Source organism: Prinia subflava, chromosome 3 (assembly GCF_021018805.1).
Source record: "Prinia subflava isolate CZ2003 ecotype Zambia chromosome 3, Cam_Psub_1.2, whole genome shotgun sequence".
NCBI classification, from domain to species: Eukaryota; Metazoa; Chordata; class Aves; order Passeriformes; family Cisticolidae; genus Prinia; species Prinia subflava.
In genome coordinates, this window is record NC_086249.1 from 6,965,530 (window position 1) to 6,982,803 (window position 17,274).

Genomic DNA, 17,274 nt, shown 5'->3' on the forward strand with positions numbered 1-17,274 from the left:
CATGCCTTACCTGAAACACCTGAATAATCAATATCTTATTGCTTTAACTTGTTGGCAATGGGCACTTAACCAGTTCCTATCTCCAAAACCATTTGTTTGCTTGTTTCCTTCTCAACATTTAACCCCATCTGAGAATAGATTAAATTCTTAAGCTTTTCTATAACCCTCCAGGCTCTGGGAACCCTGACTGAGCCTGAAGCTCCCTCTTATCCACAACCCAGAACTCATATCAGCCTCCCAGGGCCATCAACCCCTGTCCCTACCTCAGTTGCCCTCACACACCAGAGGGATTCTGGCTTGATTTTGGCCCTGTATCAGCTCTGGGATCACTGGGGATGAGATTGCCTCACCTACTCTTCTGTCTTGTAGCTGGGATAAGAATGCTGGGAGAGACCCTGACTGCCAAAGCCTCCCAGACCCCCCCTGGGTGTCCCAACACCCCAGTGCCAAGCTGTTGCCAGACATCACGGCGCCTCGACACTGGCGATTTCAACAATGTCAGAGAAATATAATACTAGCTTCTGTTTCATGGGTTTTATGGATAGTTTTAGTTAATGGAGTTAACAGCAAATTCATCAGTAATTGATGGAGTGGCTTTTATGCCTCTGCATTACTGTTTGCTTCTTATTCCCAGCAAATAGATAGTGGTATCTTCAGAATTCCTAGTTGATGTGGGAATCAAACTCTCAGTAAACAATCAAATACTTTCTTTGGTCTAATATGCAGCATGTTTAGGTCCCCATCCTTCAGCATAACACAAAAAATATGGATGCTGCAGCATGAGACAAGGCCATGCATCCCTCAGCTAGCATTAGGATGTTTCAGCATTGGGAGTTTATGTTGACTTCAAAAACACAAGTGATGATGTGCATCGCAGTGATAATAGTATCTGAGTATTATATCACCAGATTGTACAAGTGGTTTTTGTCTGTTTTTCTTTATGCAAAGAAAACAAAATCATATTTTTTCAGAATAAATGTCTTTAATTTTTCAAAAGATTCCATTTTCTACTGAGTATATGCTTTATAGAAAGGCTAGGATAAAATGCTGCAGACGAGCATGTCATGAATTTAAAGGGCAGAACCATTGCTTTAGTGCAACAATTGACACATCCCATTAGGGAATGGCTTCATTAAAAAAAACCTGTCTATAATTAAAAGTTTTGCATAGGAATTCACTAAAATCCTTCACCACTTTTTTTTGGTGCTACTTATCACAGTAGTTTGAATTTCAGTGCAGGTGCCTTGGCAATTAAATTTGCAGTACACTATGTGCAAGTGTCATCACTTTCTCCAAATTCTTTTTTTATTAAAGATATAAACTTTTAAATATATACAAAGATGTAACTCATAAATCAATTTGAAAACAATTCTTTAAAAAATCCTGATGTTTATTTCTGATGTTTTTGGAAAATGTATAGCAGTACATAGCAACTTTTTATTTCTTGTGATTAAAGATTATTTAGGCCTTCAGATACAAGATAATGATGAAGTGTTATTTTCATGATCTATGATAAAAATAAGTTTAATCAAACTGAAATTCATTCATCATGTTGTGGTCTATGACAATGAGACTCCTTTTTAAATTTTAAATAATAACATATTATTTCTCACTCCCCAGTTTAGTCCTAAAAGATGGCATTTGCTTAGTAGAAAAAAGTTTTCTTTTTAGTTCTAAACATTTTCTTCTCTTTATTATCAGATTGCCTGAAAGAATTCTACAAATTTGTGCCTGACAAACCTGAGAGTTCTGACATTCTCCTGTCAGATGTGATTCATTCTGCTTTCTCAGCCACACCACTGACATTGCTTTATACTGGCACTGAGTGTGAATGGGTTTCAGTGCTTTGTTTAATCAAAGAGACAGTTTTATCTTTTTACTACAGAAAGGATTTTTACAGAAATTAAAGTATGACACTATGCTCAGTTTAGAGGTTTGGCTTTGTCTACAAGTGTTGAATAAATCAACAAAGCAGTTTTAACCATACCCCCCAAAATAAGCATTTTCCACATGGGAATGAGCTTACAAATACAGCTTGTTTTTCAGGATCTGCTGGGGCTCAAATGAGAGAGTTAGTCATCTTTTGCCAAGAATCAGTGTGACACTTTTTTTTTTTTTCATTTTGTTTGGGTTTTCTTGGTGCAGAGCTAGCTGTGCCTAATTTAGGAATGACACAGACAAATTGCCATTATCAAGGTACCTGCCTATACTTTTTTTGTCATGTATTTTGAGTAGCATGTCTGAAACATGTGAGAACATTACATATTTTGACAAGGTTGAATTTTAAAAAGTTGAATCCGTTTCTGAACATGTCATACATTACCTTTTTGTTAGTAGCATTTTGCAATAATTGTGTTATTACTCACCTGTAAATTGAAGAGGCGACCTCTCTTGTGGCCAGTGCACTGAAATGATTGGCTCTCAAGAGATTTGAACTAAATTTGTGCATCATTTGTGGACCTCTGGGTTTTTTTATGATCAAGAAACATGATTATATGAAAAGCTTTCAGTGACAAGCTGATGTTGAGAGGACACTGAAGCGGTTCCCTCATGTCCAGTTTTTCAATAGAAAGAGACATTTTTGCTAATTGTTAATGATGCCAGTGACACATAGGGAAGCACATGCCTAAAATATCTGCAATGGCAGAGCTTAAGGATCTGTGTCAGGAAGAAGATGCAGCTGTGAAGACTTTGTTGGGTGAAAAAATATATTTCTCCTATGTACCTCCCTCCATTCTTAGGCTGGTGTGGTTTTTTCATAGCTTAGGTTACACTCAGAAAACTGATTCTTAGGCATGAATACACAATCTAGTTTCTCTTGGCTTACCTAATTTTATTGGTGGCAAAATGCATTTCACAGACATCCCTCTGCCATTTCAGTGAAGTGGCTGAGCTATATTCTCTGGGCTATGCTTTGCCCATTTTCCGTCCTAGTGGAATAAACCCCAGTACTGCACTAAAAGCCCATTTCATTAGACAATGCCCAACCTGTATTCCCCAGCTCCTGGTGGTGCTAATACAGTTACAAGACTTTTGGAATGTTCTAAGGTGGCTTTTGTTGACAACATCTTTTTTCTGGCATAAACTAAATACCTCTAAAATGTCACATTTGCATTGTTTGGAAAAAAATATTATCTATCAGCACATTATCTATTGGAGAGGATCATAATGGACCTCAGGCTCAGCTGAAGACTCAGGATGCTAACAATAGATGTATTTTGACAGAAAAGAGAATAATAAATTGCAGGTATGTGTGAGCATTATTCCACACTTCTATAATGGGGGTAAAATAAGGGGTATGTTTCCTTTTGGAAATGAGACTCCTAATGAATCAAACATCTTGACAGAAAGACACTTAGCAAAAAATAAATGTAACTACAACACTTCATTAAAGTAAAAGTATCTTTACTATTAATATACAAATGGTGAAGAGTGACAAATAATTGATATACTTTAAGCCATACTTTCAATGTCTTTCATAAATACAAAACCAGCATCTGCAGTATTACTTCTTTTTACAGTATAGAGATATATATATATACACACAGCATTTCATAGGGACATAAGATTCTGAAACAATAAACAAACTAGCTCCAGTGGTAGCTAACTTATCAATATATAATTCAGGTGGCAGATATCGCAAGTGGGCTGTTGACAACGTGTGGAATAACAAAAACAATATATGGTATGCATTAGCTCATACTGTACACAGCATACAAAGACGTACCGAATGCTCATTGTAGCAGGAAAGCTTTTTTTTTCTCCTCCTTTTAAAACCTTGTCTATGTAGTTCAAAATTCTCAGTGAGAACTCTAGACCATGAGCAGCAAAATTATCTTCTGGGGGAATCTGACTCCTTTATATATTTGTCACTGATCGGTAGAGACTCTGAGGGTTTGTCTTGCCTTCCTCCAACTCCACATTTTCCATCTGCCTAATTACATGGGAGAGTTAAAGGATGTGGCAGGGCTAATGTCCCCTCTCCTCTGTTTTTCACAGCTCTCATTACCCTGTCTTTTGGCAGGGCCCTTCAGCAGCCTCCCTTGCTTCAGCTGCTCCCCATTTCCCTTGTCAGAGCTAAGGAGAGATGCTCCCAGCCCTCTCCTGGCTCACTCTTTGGCACCTGTTCTCTCTGGCAGTCGCTTTCCTGAGCTCTGTCGGCACCGCATCTGGTCACCTCGCCCGCTCCCCATCTCACCTGTGACTTAAGAGCTGCCAATACAAATTTGGCAATAAATATTTATTTCATTTCTCTGGGCTAGAAATGGCCAATATTCAAGTTTGAAAGTCAAACATTATGAGGCTCTCAATGCCTCTTAAGAGAAAAGATAGACTAGTAAACTGAGAATTCACAGAACCCGATCCAAAGCCAAATTTGTAAGGCTTATTATGGCTCAGGTCCAAGCAAATTGATATAAGAACACATCTATATGTGCAGTGGAAATACTGAAGATCACTTAAAACTTACACTGAACTGCTGTCAAGTGGACAGGGTACTTCAGGAACTCATACAAAAAAATCTGAAAAAGGAGTGAAGAGTTTATTAAAAAGATTTATTTAACCATGGTAGCTTCTCATCTAGCAGAAAGATTATCTGAAGCTAAACAAAGAGATTTAAGAGGGAGCACTACTTAGAATGTTTTCATCTTCACCTAAAGAAGTATCATAATCACAATGAGTTATTTAAAGAGATGTTTTATTTCTAGACATATAATGATGTATTGTCACTATACTAAAAAAACCCTGTCATTGGATATTCTATCTCCATTTCCTGATCAATGAAAACTCCTGATAGAAAAACCTCCTCTGTGCAAAAGTCCACTTGGAGCCCAGCAGGACATTTGAGTTCCACTTGCACCTGGAAATCTAATTCACACAAGCAATTCGATCAGCTGAGGACATGCAAAGCCTCACTGAGATGGGTGAATGAAATTCAGGTCCTGCTGGAATCAGTTTGTGTCTTAAAGTCCAGATTTAGGGCCTGGATTGAGGCCTGGATTCCACTGTTATGCTTTGTGCAGTGCTCTTAGCACCCTTCCATAGAATCAAAGAGGTTTTGAGCTTTCTCAGTATATGGTCTTTTTGGAGGTCCTTTAATCAGGAGCGAATATCATCCAACAGACACAATATTCTACAAAGATGTCACTTCCTACAACAGCTTACACAGTGATGGTGAGGCGAGACGAACATTCTCTCCGGTTTAACTCCAGAGGTAAAATGGTGGGAACATGCTCCATATCATCTTTCAGATTTGAGGAAAGAATTTAATGTTTTACATCTAAGCACTTAAATAGAACTAGGGAGACTTTCTATCTGACTCTTCAACTTGAGAAATTGGTCAAAACACCCCTACACATCCACCACGTTCTTCATCTATTTGAGACTTTTCAGCAGTAAGATATCCATCATGACCCTCATTGGAACTGTGATCTCAACAGATCTTTGAAAATTTTCTGTTTCAAATATTTATGTTACTTGAAAATAATACCTTCAGTTTAATTCAAATGAGTATTTGAGAATATTTGAGCAGAAAAGTATGTGACAGTAAAGCTTTCAATTATTTTAAACAGGCTTTGTAGACAAATTATCGAAGATTTTTCTTTAATAAAGCAGAGTGGCATGCTATCAAAAGGCACAAATACATTTCCATTATCTGGTCTAGGAAACAGAAAAAATGGCATGATGATTATACTACAGTTTGATGATTGGCACTTAAATTATCAAACTAATTACCATCGTAAAAAAAAAGCCACTTTTTTTTTTTTGGATGAACATCAATGCAGAGGCTGAAGACAGCAGTTGGAATTTACTGCACCAGGGACTGATGTCAAACAGCCTTTGTAGATGATGGCCACGGTGTAATTATGTTGCAGATATCTATGAAGAGATAGAAAGTAGGCCCAATCCTGCAAGCTCTCTTATGAAAGTACATCCATCTTCCTGCTCACATCCACCCCACTAACATCACTGCATATAAGGGGTGGGTTCAACCACACAAAACTTTTTGCAAGACTGAGGCCTGAATAAATTAATCTTTGTCACATTAGGCATTAGCATCACCAGAATAGTAAATATTTCTGCAACCACAAAAAAAAATCTTAGAAGTCAAAAAAGGCAAATAAACAAACAAAACCAGGAAAAATCTCTCCAGGGTACATTTGATTACTAAATTCTAAAATACTAGTTAAAACTTTGTTATTATTGTGGTAAATCAGAACTCAGGTCTACTAAAAAAATCAAAAAATAACAAGGAGCTTTAAATAATTTTACTTAATTGTACTCTCTTTTTTTCTTTTTTTTTTTTTTTTCTTTTTGTTGAAAAGAGATTGTCACTGCCACATTTTGTTCAGTACTAATTTCAATGGCTCCCTCCCACCTTGGTCCCTGGAGTACGTTAGTGTAACAATTCATTTTACTTTTACAAATAGTTATATTTTGTCAACTCTTCTGACATTTCATACTAACACTTAAAATTACTTTTAGACAGTAAAAGTGACATTTATACAGATACCTGTTTTTGTTTTTGTTTTGTTTTTAATCTAGAATAGGAAAAGAAAGTAAACAAATGTTGTTATTCCAGTTCTACATATATCTTACAAATTACTATGCGCTGTCCCTCATTTGGAAACATTTGGAACTATTTTGAAATATCAGTGGTTTTCAGCATTCTTTCATAGTGAGAGTCTGGTTTTCTCCTGCAACAGAGTCAAAGCACAAGAGATAACCTATTAATCCACAGACCAAAATAATGTACTTGGACAGTCCATCAGCATTTAGAGCTGTTTTATTCTCAGCCCTCACACAGCCCAACTGCCAAGAGACATAACAGCAAGAAGAAATTAAATACTCCTGGAAACAGCTTTTGATTTGTAATCCAGTATAGTGGGACGTTTTGCTTCCAATATTGAAATAATACTGCAATATATTTTGCTTGTAAAGAGTAGCACAGGTGTATTAGTAATAAATGTGCTGACAAGACCTCCTAAATCTTCTCATCCCTTCACACTGTAATTAGAGGACATATCAGGGAGAAAAAAAAAATCAACACCAATATAGAACTGTTAGGCCTTTTTTTGTGTGTGTGTGTAAGTTTAACTAAGAAGTACTAAAATTTGAAATGCAGCTGCAGTTGAACCTAGACACTGTTAGTTCTGCTACACTGTATAGGCACCTTCTTGTGGAAATGATCAGGCTGGCTTCAGAAGAAACACCTTCTGCCTAGGGAAGATTGGATAGCACCATCCAAATTTGTCACAGCAGGTAGAAGAGGAAAGTGTGTCTGCCATCCTGATCCTCCTCCTAGTTAAAGTATTGTGTGAGGATGTTTAAGCCACACCAACCACATTCTTCTCAACTGCTGGAGTTGCACAGGTCCCTTCTTTGCATTTTGATAGAATAAGAAAGCCCAGCCGCAAATACACACTTTCTTGAAAGAGTATAAATCCATATAAATAAATGAGACAACTGTTCTCCTAATTATAGGTTAGGAGCAGGCCTGCTTGTTGTACTTAGAAAGAATCAGGAAATCTGATTAGGAATTATCAGAAATCTGATAGACAAGCAGCTATTTGGTAGTACTGCCTACTCAGAATATGGGAGCAATATTGAGAGTTCATAAACGGATGTGATCTTCCCCTCACCCAGAACTAGTGCCTCAGCATTTAGAGAAACTTCTTCTCAGCAGTTTTCAATTATTATCTTGCATGACTTTCATCCCATATCACCATCCCCTCTTACTCATTTTTCTCACTTTGGTCCTGATTTTGTGGGAACTTGGCCTCCTATCCTAGCCACATCAGAGGTACGCCTCTGTTCTCAACTAGTTGGTTCATTTCTGGTATTTTCCAAAGTGAGAAAAAGTTGTAAAAAAACTGATAAAACAATTTGCTTTTCAAAATAAGAAAAATCTAAGAGTTAAATATATTCCCCTCAGCTCTTTCAAGTGCACTGAAACTTGGGTTAACAAGAAGGTTATTATGACATTTTCCTCAAATTTAGGAGATCCTTTTACATTTCACTTTACTGAACAACAGTCACCTAGTACAAAGATTTCAAATATGATCAAAATTCAGATATAGCATGGAGAAAACACAATTTGTTGAGTAAAGGTACACTTAAACCTCAGGCATGACTTAGATGTGGAAAATTCACAACTTTTTCTTCCATTTACTCCCCACAAGTAGAAATTTCCAGTCTAGTTTCCTATATAGTTTATCTACTTCTTTCAAAGTAAGGCTTTGAAAAGTTTGGTAGGTGTGCATAAATTATGCTGGAATGGAAACAAACGATCTTGCTCCTTTTAGTGGCACCATTAAATCAATGATTCATTTATATGAATGAATTTCGGATCAAATAAATCCATCAAATTTCCTGGTGGGCAATGTTGATCAGAATAATAAAAATGAATATCTTAGAGAAAGCTTGACATGAAAAAAAAAGTATTTGGTTGACTATAAGATTGCATTCGTTAATAATTTAAAATTGTTCCTAACTTCTTAGACAAAGTCCTCTTTCCATCTGCCCTTACATTCTACTTCTTAAGACAAAGGGTATGAAATCACAAAGAAAAAGTTCAAAACGGCCAAGTTTAATATTTTATATACTGATCTGGGGAGAAAACATATTTACTTCTCTAAATCACAATTTAATCCCTTTGCTAAATGGTTTGAAGTAACACAAAAATGAATATCCTGTATGTATAAATATCTTGGGACAAATACTGTAAGTTTTCATTTGAAGTGAAGATTATGATTAGCAAACATTTCTTTTTACACCTTGGCTACATTTTAGTTTACATGTAACCTCCAAAACTTTCATACAGAAAACATGAAGAATTGAAAATTCTGGAGCCTTTCAGAGTCACACTCATGTAGTTAGGATGAGGGCAATAGACTGTTGTGAAATATTTAGCCAATTTAATCTGAGTTTCTGTATTGTGATTACCAGCTTTTTTTTTTTTTTTTTTTTTTTTTTTTTTTTTAAATCAAAGAACCTAGGAGACTGCAACGGCACTTGGCTCTGTGTTGAAGAGTGTCTCTTTTTTTTTGTTTGCTTCAAGTGATAATCACAGCTGGAATGACTACTGAGTGTCCGCCAGAGCTAAGGTCTTAAACATTATACTGAGACTGATTTAGTTGGGTTTTTTTTTTTAAAGGCAACCTAAAATTTCATTTTTTTTATAAACAGAAATAAATACATTATCATATGGCACTTTATGTATGTAGCTTGCACTGTAAGATCTGGAGAGGCCTAATGTGTTGATTGTGGTTAGGGATCCTTTAGAATTTTTCTTCCAAACAGACATGCTTGGTCACATAATAAATTATAATTCTTATTCTTATAGTTATACAGTTCAGATTTTTCAAATTTATAGCATGGGACTTGGTGTCAGCAAAACTACATACTAAAACCATTACCAACAAAAAAAGAAAAAAAAAAAAAAGAAAAGAACTGCAGACAGGAACTGTTTCATCATATGTACACATGTACTAACTATTCCAAGCTTGTTTCCCAAGAAATTAAGGTCAGCTGTAAAGTTTTGGTCACGGGATTACTTCAATCCAAATGCATTATCCAGACAGGTGTAGTTTATTTTATTATGCTTTGCTATCATCTTCTTTTGACTGGATGATGTCATTAGCAACTTTGATTTCTATGGTTTCTGGATTTAAAGCTTCTTTGCCATTTTCCTCCTTTAGTGGAAGCTTCCTATCAAAAAAAAAAAGAGGAAACATGGTAACAAAATAATAAAACAATCTCTAATTTAAGTCTATAACACATGTATGGTTTATACAGGTCACAGTGTAGAACAATGATTTTTTGAAAATAATGTGTAATTATTTCATTATGAGCACTGAGGTTCTTTGCTTTTAAAGCAATTTATATTAACTCTTTCAATTTCTGTAAAGCCACAAAAATCCCATGATAAGAACATTGGTGCTGCCCAAAATGCAGTTCTTCAATAAGACAAAAGAAAAAATAAAATGTCAAATTACTTGACCAACGACACTACAGAGGTATGTGTTGCCTAGGATACTGTGAAACACTCAGAGTCAAGATTTTTGGTTGACTTTTAAATCTCGATTAAATTCTTTTTTTATGTCTTTTCTAAATGTAAATTCAATTGCATGCAAAGGAACACAGCTATTACTGGAGATTATGCCAAGACAGGTAAAGAATTTCTCATAGTGTAAGGAGGCAATGGAAGTTATTATTAAGAAAGTTCTACAATTTAATTTGCATGGAACACACAATGTAGCTTCATTAATAACTTACAGCTCTTTTAAGAAGTAGTGAAAACTCTGAAGATTTGGCAAGAGAGTCCCCACCCTCTTGAATGTGATCTCATTGAAAAAGGTCTTGAGAATCATTGATTCCCTACTGCCAGTAATTAGCTGTCAAAAAATATAGCTGTCAAAAAGATGTATGGTTTACTGAGATGTTCCTCTAATAATGTCTCCTGGGCATAATAGCTCTTAATTTCAATTCCAGTTTGGGTTTGCTTTCTGGTTTTAAACTAGGGAATAGTATGTATATGTCTTTTTTATTCATAAGAACTGTTAAATGTTTCAGTGAATTTCCGCTTTGATTGCTTTGATGTCCCAAAGAGCAATACAGTGTTCAAAACCTGTCTGAGGAATCTCTTAGGAATGTCTTACTACAAGACAGTGTTTAATAGCAGCAAATAAAACAAAACAATACCTGAATTCCCAGTCTTATGAAATTTAGGTTGTCTGAACTGAACTAAGAAAGATGCTGTTTATCCAGAGGTTAAACAGTGAGCACAAAAAACAAAGATTAACTTGTTCTACTACAATAAAATATAGGGGATGTATCATCAGATGTCTGGCTCTGAGCACAGAGGGAGGTATCTACTAATTGTCTCTTTCTCATGGCACACCTAAAGGAAACAGATTTCAGCCCACAGCAAGACGCCTGAAAGAATGGAAACAACAGATCAACACAAATCTATTTTTAACAGAAGGTAAAACACTGGGGCAGAGGAAGAGCAGTTCATGACATGCATTTTTGGTAAGCAGGCATGTGTGTCAAAGGTCTGATTAAGCAAAGCACTTAAACAAGTACTAAAAAAAACCCCAAACCTAATTTAGTGTAGTTTTAAGAAAAGCACAGTGATTACTCAAAAGATGGTGCTGGAAAAAAGGAAAGATTTAGTAAATATCAAAACCGAGGAATTGACAGACTATACTGTATGAAAATTTAAAGAAATTGATTTAAGTGGATTAAGACCATGTTATAAAATATTTGAATTAGGAAGATTTGCTAGAACCCTGCTGAAGGATACTGAACATAACTGAAATCCATGTTCATGCAAACACTGAGATAAAATTAGCCTTGCTTTACATGCAAGCAGAGAACAACAACAAAAGCTACACGCAAGTAAAAAAAATTTATGCGTCAAAACTTTCCTCATCACAAAGTCCATGCACCATTTTTGAACCTTATTGTATTTTAAGACTTGTGCCTTTATTTTTTTAATAGGGTGTGAGTTAGGAGTGCAGTTATCATTACACATTGTTCTTTTTCCCTATGACAACATTTTTATTATTTTGGAATTTTTGTTTCCATTTGCTTTAAATACATATTTAATCTCTATAAATAGATTCAAACATTTTCCTCTTTCAATTAACTAATTCAAATGTAGGTGTTCTAATTATATCAATTTTTCTACACCAAATTTTTCTTTAGTTACATCTATTAGAAAAAAATTTATATTTTTCAGTTGGGCAGACTAATCCTTTCAAATGTTTATTCAATTTAGAATAATTTAAAAAAAAATCCAACAAAAACCCAACAAAAAGTTCTTTCACTTCAATCAGATGGTGACTGCTATCAATCATTAATAATATTGACTTCCTCTAGCACTGCATGTGCCCTAATGTAGACAGTCTACTGATACCCATACCAAACTTTAAATAAAATATTTACTTTCTTATTTTATATAAAAATTAACCCTAGCCATTTTGATACTGGAATTCACCCAACTGCATAAATACTAAAAAAACCTCAACCAATAGTAGAAACAAATTAATGTCAGACTAGGAATATAAATATTACACCACATTGCATGTGGTATTTTTATCATATTAGGAAAGTGTGATATAAAATGCATAGCTTAAATTGATTTCCTGCCAGAATGATTAAAACTTGGTGACTTGCAGGTGAAGTGCCTTGAGCTAATCTGCCACACATGGATTGCAAACATAGCTTTGACAAGGATCCTCTGAGATAAGGTAAAAAGTAGTTTGCCAAATAACATACTGAGCAATATAATAAAGAATATTGTTCTAAGGGGAAATAATCTCTTTACTAATTAGTTCTCACAACTTCTTAAATTGCAATTGAACTTCTAAGTGTAATTTGCTATTATTCAAAATAATTCAATTAATTATTTATAATATTTAATCTAATTTAACATCAAGGCTTATCTTGTATACCTTTAAGACAGCCCACCTTGTTTTATTGCCTGAAATGTCCTTGAAACTTTTCTTTCCTGCAAGCTAAGCTCTCCCCTCCAAGATCCCTGCTGGTCATCCTCACCCTGCCCAGCATGTGTCTTTCTGGCTGTTGTTGACAATCTATTTTTATGTTATTCCTACTGAGAGACTGACTTCTACTCTACTGCATCTTCCCTTTGTGCATCTCACTCCTTACTTTATATTTCTTCTCTGTTTCATTGGGTATGACCTGTGTCTGAGTCAGAGGTCTTTCCATATTCCCCTGGTACCAGTGGCCCTTGAGGTGTCCCGATTGCACCATCTCTTTCCATCTTTAGTTTCCCAAGTGACACTGTCCCAAATCTTTAGCTGACTTCTGTACAGCAGTGCCTTGGACTGCTGATGCGTTTTGCCATTGGTTGTGAGGGAGGAAATTACGAAGAAGGAAACTGTCATCATTAGTTAGTATCTCTTAACAGTCCTATTTTTCCAAGGACATAATGCCCATCAAATCCTTATCAGTTGTTCCTGTGAGTGAGTTTTTCAGGACTTTTTTTTTTTTTTTTTTTTTTTTTTTCTCTCATGACAGTGGGGACAGATTTTTCCCCCTCCCCTAGGATAATAAACAGTTTTTGGTTTTAACTGTCTCACTCCTGCCAGCTGATCTAATGATTGTGGCAAGCAGAAAGAAGTGAACTGGATCTTTCCTGGTATCATGTTTCCTGTAAGATGCACCTGATTTGCAAGATCTAGTGCTAAAAATAGTCTCGAATCATGAACAAACATGGACCTGCTGCTTTACCCACTAACATATCCAAAGCTTGCTGGACTTGTACAATGTTTACAACTACATTCCCCTGACTCTTTAGATTACTGTGGGCTCTTCACTGTGCCCCTGATTATAAATTCTAATATCAAAAGCAAACATATCAGTAGTCACTCAACAGATTGCATAATTATTTCATTAACACAAGTTCAAACTCTCTGTGCACATCTTCTTCAAAGAAATATACAGCTTAATGTGCAGCTACTTAACTCCCTATTTACTATAAATATCAATGGCAGCTGGTAGCAAACCTTTTTTTAATTAAAGCTTCTGGCTCTTACAGTTTTACGTAATGGCAAAAAACAAAATTTCTTTGTATTTTCAGAAAAGAGAAAGACTGTTTTGTAAGAACACCCTCTCTTCTTAAAGAACAACTATGACTTCAAGTTATCAACAAGTGAGTGTCTGGATTTACTACATAATCACCTTCACAGCCTTGATGTCTTAAGGTAGGATATTTTCCCAACACATGAAAAGAGTTGGGCTCAAAGCAAAGAAAACTCAGAGGTTTCTTCAGTAATTTCATCCCTGGGCACAAGGCTGGTCCCATTATTCAGAAGGCAGTCAGAGCCTATGAGCACGGCTGCAAACTGCTGAGATTTCTGTGCTGGGAGAAGGTTGCAAGGACAGGAAGGGGGGATGAGGAAATGGAGCAGAGGCTGCCCATCAGTACGATCCATCCAATTACACTGTGTGGACTTAAATACTGAACTAAGTTCTCAGTTAAATGTATGAAAGCAGGAAGGGGCCACTCCAGTGAGGAGCTGGGATTCTGGAGTTCAGTATCCTTGTGCCCCATCTTCAGGATGCCCATGAAGATGCGTGTGAGACTCAGTTAGGAAATTGTTCCCACAGGATAGTTAATAAATGCTGGCTAGGTGGTAAAGACCTGGTGCAACCAAATTTAAAAATCCTCGTACTGCTGTGCTCAGCCAGTGTTGGTGAAGTACCATGACTTAGATTGATTATTGTAAAAACCAAACCAATGAAACAAACCCTACACTCACACACTGCATTGCCACAGCAGACCACTCTGGTGATGCTGTGTACCTCCCCTCAAAGTGTGGGAAGTCCAGTCTGTCGACACAGCCAAGATCAGCTTGTGTGAAACTCTGGGGAATCTCAGGCTACTTACTCTGGTTCTGTGAGGGGAGTTGTCTCATTTGGCTCATTGACTGGACTCCCATCTTCATGGTTGGTAATTCTTTCATCCTCTGTTCTCATTTCCACTATCGGCTCTTTTGATCCATCTTTCCTAAAAGTTATTAAAAGAGTTTTAGTCTATTATCATCCCATTAACTACATACATTGCACATGACAAATTACTAAGATCTCTTCTCTCAAAAGTTGGCAAAGAAAAGGCAGAACCAATTATCAGTGACTAACACCACCAAGACAAATTTAACAGTGTGTTCCCAATTCCTTGAAGTCTTCAAAGCATCCTGTATCCATGGTTACTTCCTTAACTCTGTAAACATGATGAATTAGCATCTCAAAAGAGCATTTTGTTTATGACTAATAATAAGGCGACAGCTTCTTCATGGGAATTGATGTAAACTTCCCTAACCTAGAATAATAATGACAGGACTCGATGCCTAGTTATACTTGAACTTTTCTGGCAGCATTAAAGAGCCATTATGTGAGTATATACACAACAAAAATTGTATGATTTAATCTCCTGGGACTGTGGCAAAATCCCAGCTGCCATGGATGCAAAAGGCCTTGTGTGCTAAAATTTTAAGTCGTTCTGCTTTTGCTTGTAGAAGAAACTGCTTCTACATCATATTTTCCCCATTTTAGGAACAACTGCTAGTCTCTTACAAGTAAATAAATGTATAAATATTGTGCTAATTAGACAATGAATTATAAGGGGTATGGAGCAGTGAGTATTGTCATTAAGATTTTGATGGTAACCAAAGAATCATAGAACAGCTGGGGTTGGAAGAGGCATTTATAGGTCATCTAGTCCAATGCCCCTGCAACCAGCAGGACATCTTCAACTAAATCAGGTTCCCCAGAACTTCATTCAACCTGACTTTGAGTATTCCCAGCGATTGGACATCTACTACCTCTCTGGCAACCTGTTACAATGTTTCACCATCCTCATTGTAAAATAGATTTTACTCATGTCCAATCTAAATTTAAATCTCTTTCACTTCAAAACCATCATCCCTAGTCCTTGTAAGAAGTCTGTCACCATCCTTCTGATCATCTTTGTGTCCTCCTCTGGACTTGATCCAGCAAGTCCATGTCTTTCCTTTACCAGGGGCTACTGAGCTGGATGCAGCACTCCAGGTGAGACCTCACAGGTGAAGAGGGGCAGAATCACCTCTCCTGAACTTCTGGTCATGCTGCTTTTGATGCAGCCTGGGACATCTTTGGCTTTCTAGGATGTGAGCACACACTGTTGGCTCATGTCCAGCTGTTCATGAACCAGAATCCCCAAGTCCTTCTCTGCGGGGCTGCTCTTAGGAATATGGACATGATCTGGAAACACCTGTTCACTGCTACACAGTATTAACAATACATACCAATTAACAATAGTTACTAAATGTATTAATTAACTTGTATACAATTTTACTCTCAAAAGGCAGATCAGATGACACCTAAGATACACATATATATACATATATATATTTACAAAAAGAAAAATCTCTTTTGATGCAAATGTATTCTTCTATATCCTGGAACAGCATCTGCTGCAATCTGCAAAACAGAGGGTAACTGAGATACGGATGAACAATCACTTTTATATTTAACAGATTATTTTCTGGACTGAGATGTTGTAGGGAGCTGTTAGAGTGCTATAGGCCATACCAGAGACCTGGCTAAATTCTTCTCTAATTCATATCTCACATTTTCATATTGTTTCTTCAAGGTAATGGATAAACCAGGCTTTTGCAACAGTGTCAGGAAAACTCTACCATCCTCTGACAGGTATCCTTAAGGAAAATCTTTGTAGCTTAATAAGAATGTAGCCCAGATAGAGAAATAGTTTGGAGGAGAATTGATAGGTAGAAGTCTAAAGAATTTCTGTCTATTAAAAAACCACCAAAATTCCATGTGCTTATTTATCTCTGCAGGTGACATTTAAGATATACAAATGGATACAAAACTCATTTTGATAGATAATGCACTTAAATTTCATGGCTACCTCATAGCTGGTAAAGATCAGGGATCTGAGTTGGACTGGCGGATGGATTGGTCATTTCCTCTTGGTTTGTTGATACATCTACAGTCTTACAAACAGTATTGCATGACAAAAAGACTAAAAAAGATGTTATTTGTGACCAGCAGTCATGTATAGTTACACAAGGTACAAACTGTAACATTTTAAATTCCAAAGAAGGGAAAGTGATTTGTAGGAAATCCATTATGTCATGGGTATCTGTATGTTACATGGATTGTATCATCGTCATTCATTACATATGGAACATAATTATTTTATATATATATATATATATATATATATATATATATATATATATATATATATATATATATATCCTACAGTCAAAATGAAACCAAGAACCATATCATAAACCACCCAAAAATCCAGAATTCAAACTAGCATATTTAAAACAGGGAAATGTCAGTGAATTTTAGGGAACATCTGCTGCCATTATATAAATTTAAATGTTGACTCTTCAAGTCTGTCCTGGAAGTTTAGTCTGACAGTTTATTAATGCAGAGAGTAGGCTAAAATAAGAACTGTCCCAAATATTTTAAGGTCTGACTGACTGAAGACTACTCTGACAAGTAAAGAAATATGATTAAATAACAGAGTTGGTCTTACAAAAGAAGCGCAACAGGAGAATTAATATCAAGAGACCAGTTCAATGCTTTTTTGGGACAGCATGGAATGGCATTTGGTTATAAGATGTTGATAACAAGGTATAAACTGCTGTCAAGTGGCATTTCCAACTTTATCTCCCTAAGGTCTTCCCATTCAGGAGAATCTGTACATCAATTTATAGCTGGCCACTCCTC

General features: G+C 36.1%; 1 protein-coding gene across 1 annotated transcript in view; it reads right to left on the minus strand.

Annotated features, from left to right (window-relative positions):
- Positions 1–3,442: 3,442 nt before the first annotated feature.
- Positions 3,443–17,274, minus strand: part of NCAM2 (neural cell adhesion molecule 2) — a 136,936-nt gene continuing 123,104 nt past the window's right edge. The window contains exons 16-17 of the mRNA XM_063393880.1: positions 14,420–14,539; positions 3,443–9,708 (exon numbers count right to left, since the gene is read on the minus strand). Coding sequence (XP_063249950.1) covers positions 9,597–9,708; positions 14,420–14,539 — 232 coding nt within the window. The 3' untranslated portion in view covers positions 3,443–9,596. The remainder of the gene's footprint in view (positions 9,709–14,419; positions 14,540–17,274) is intronic.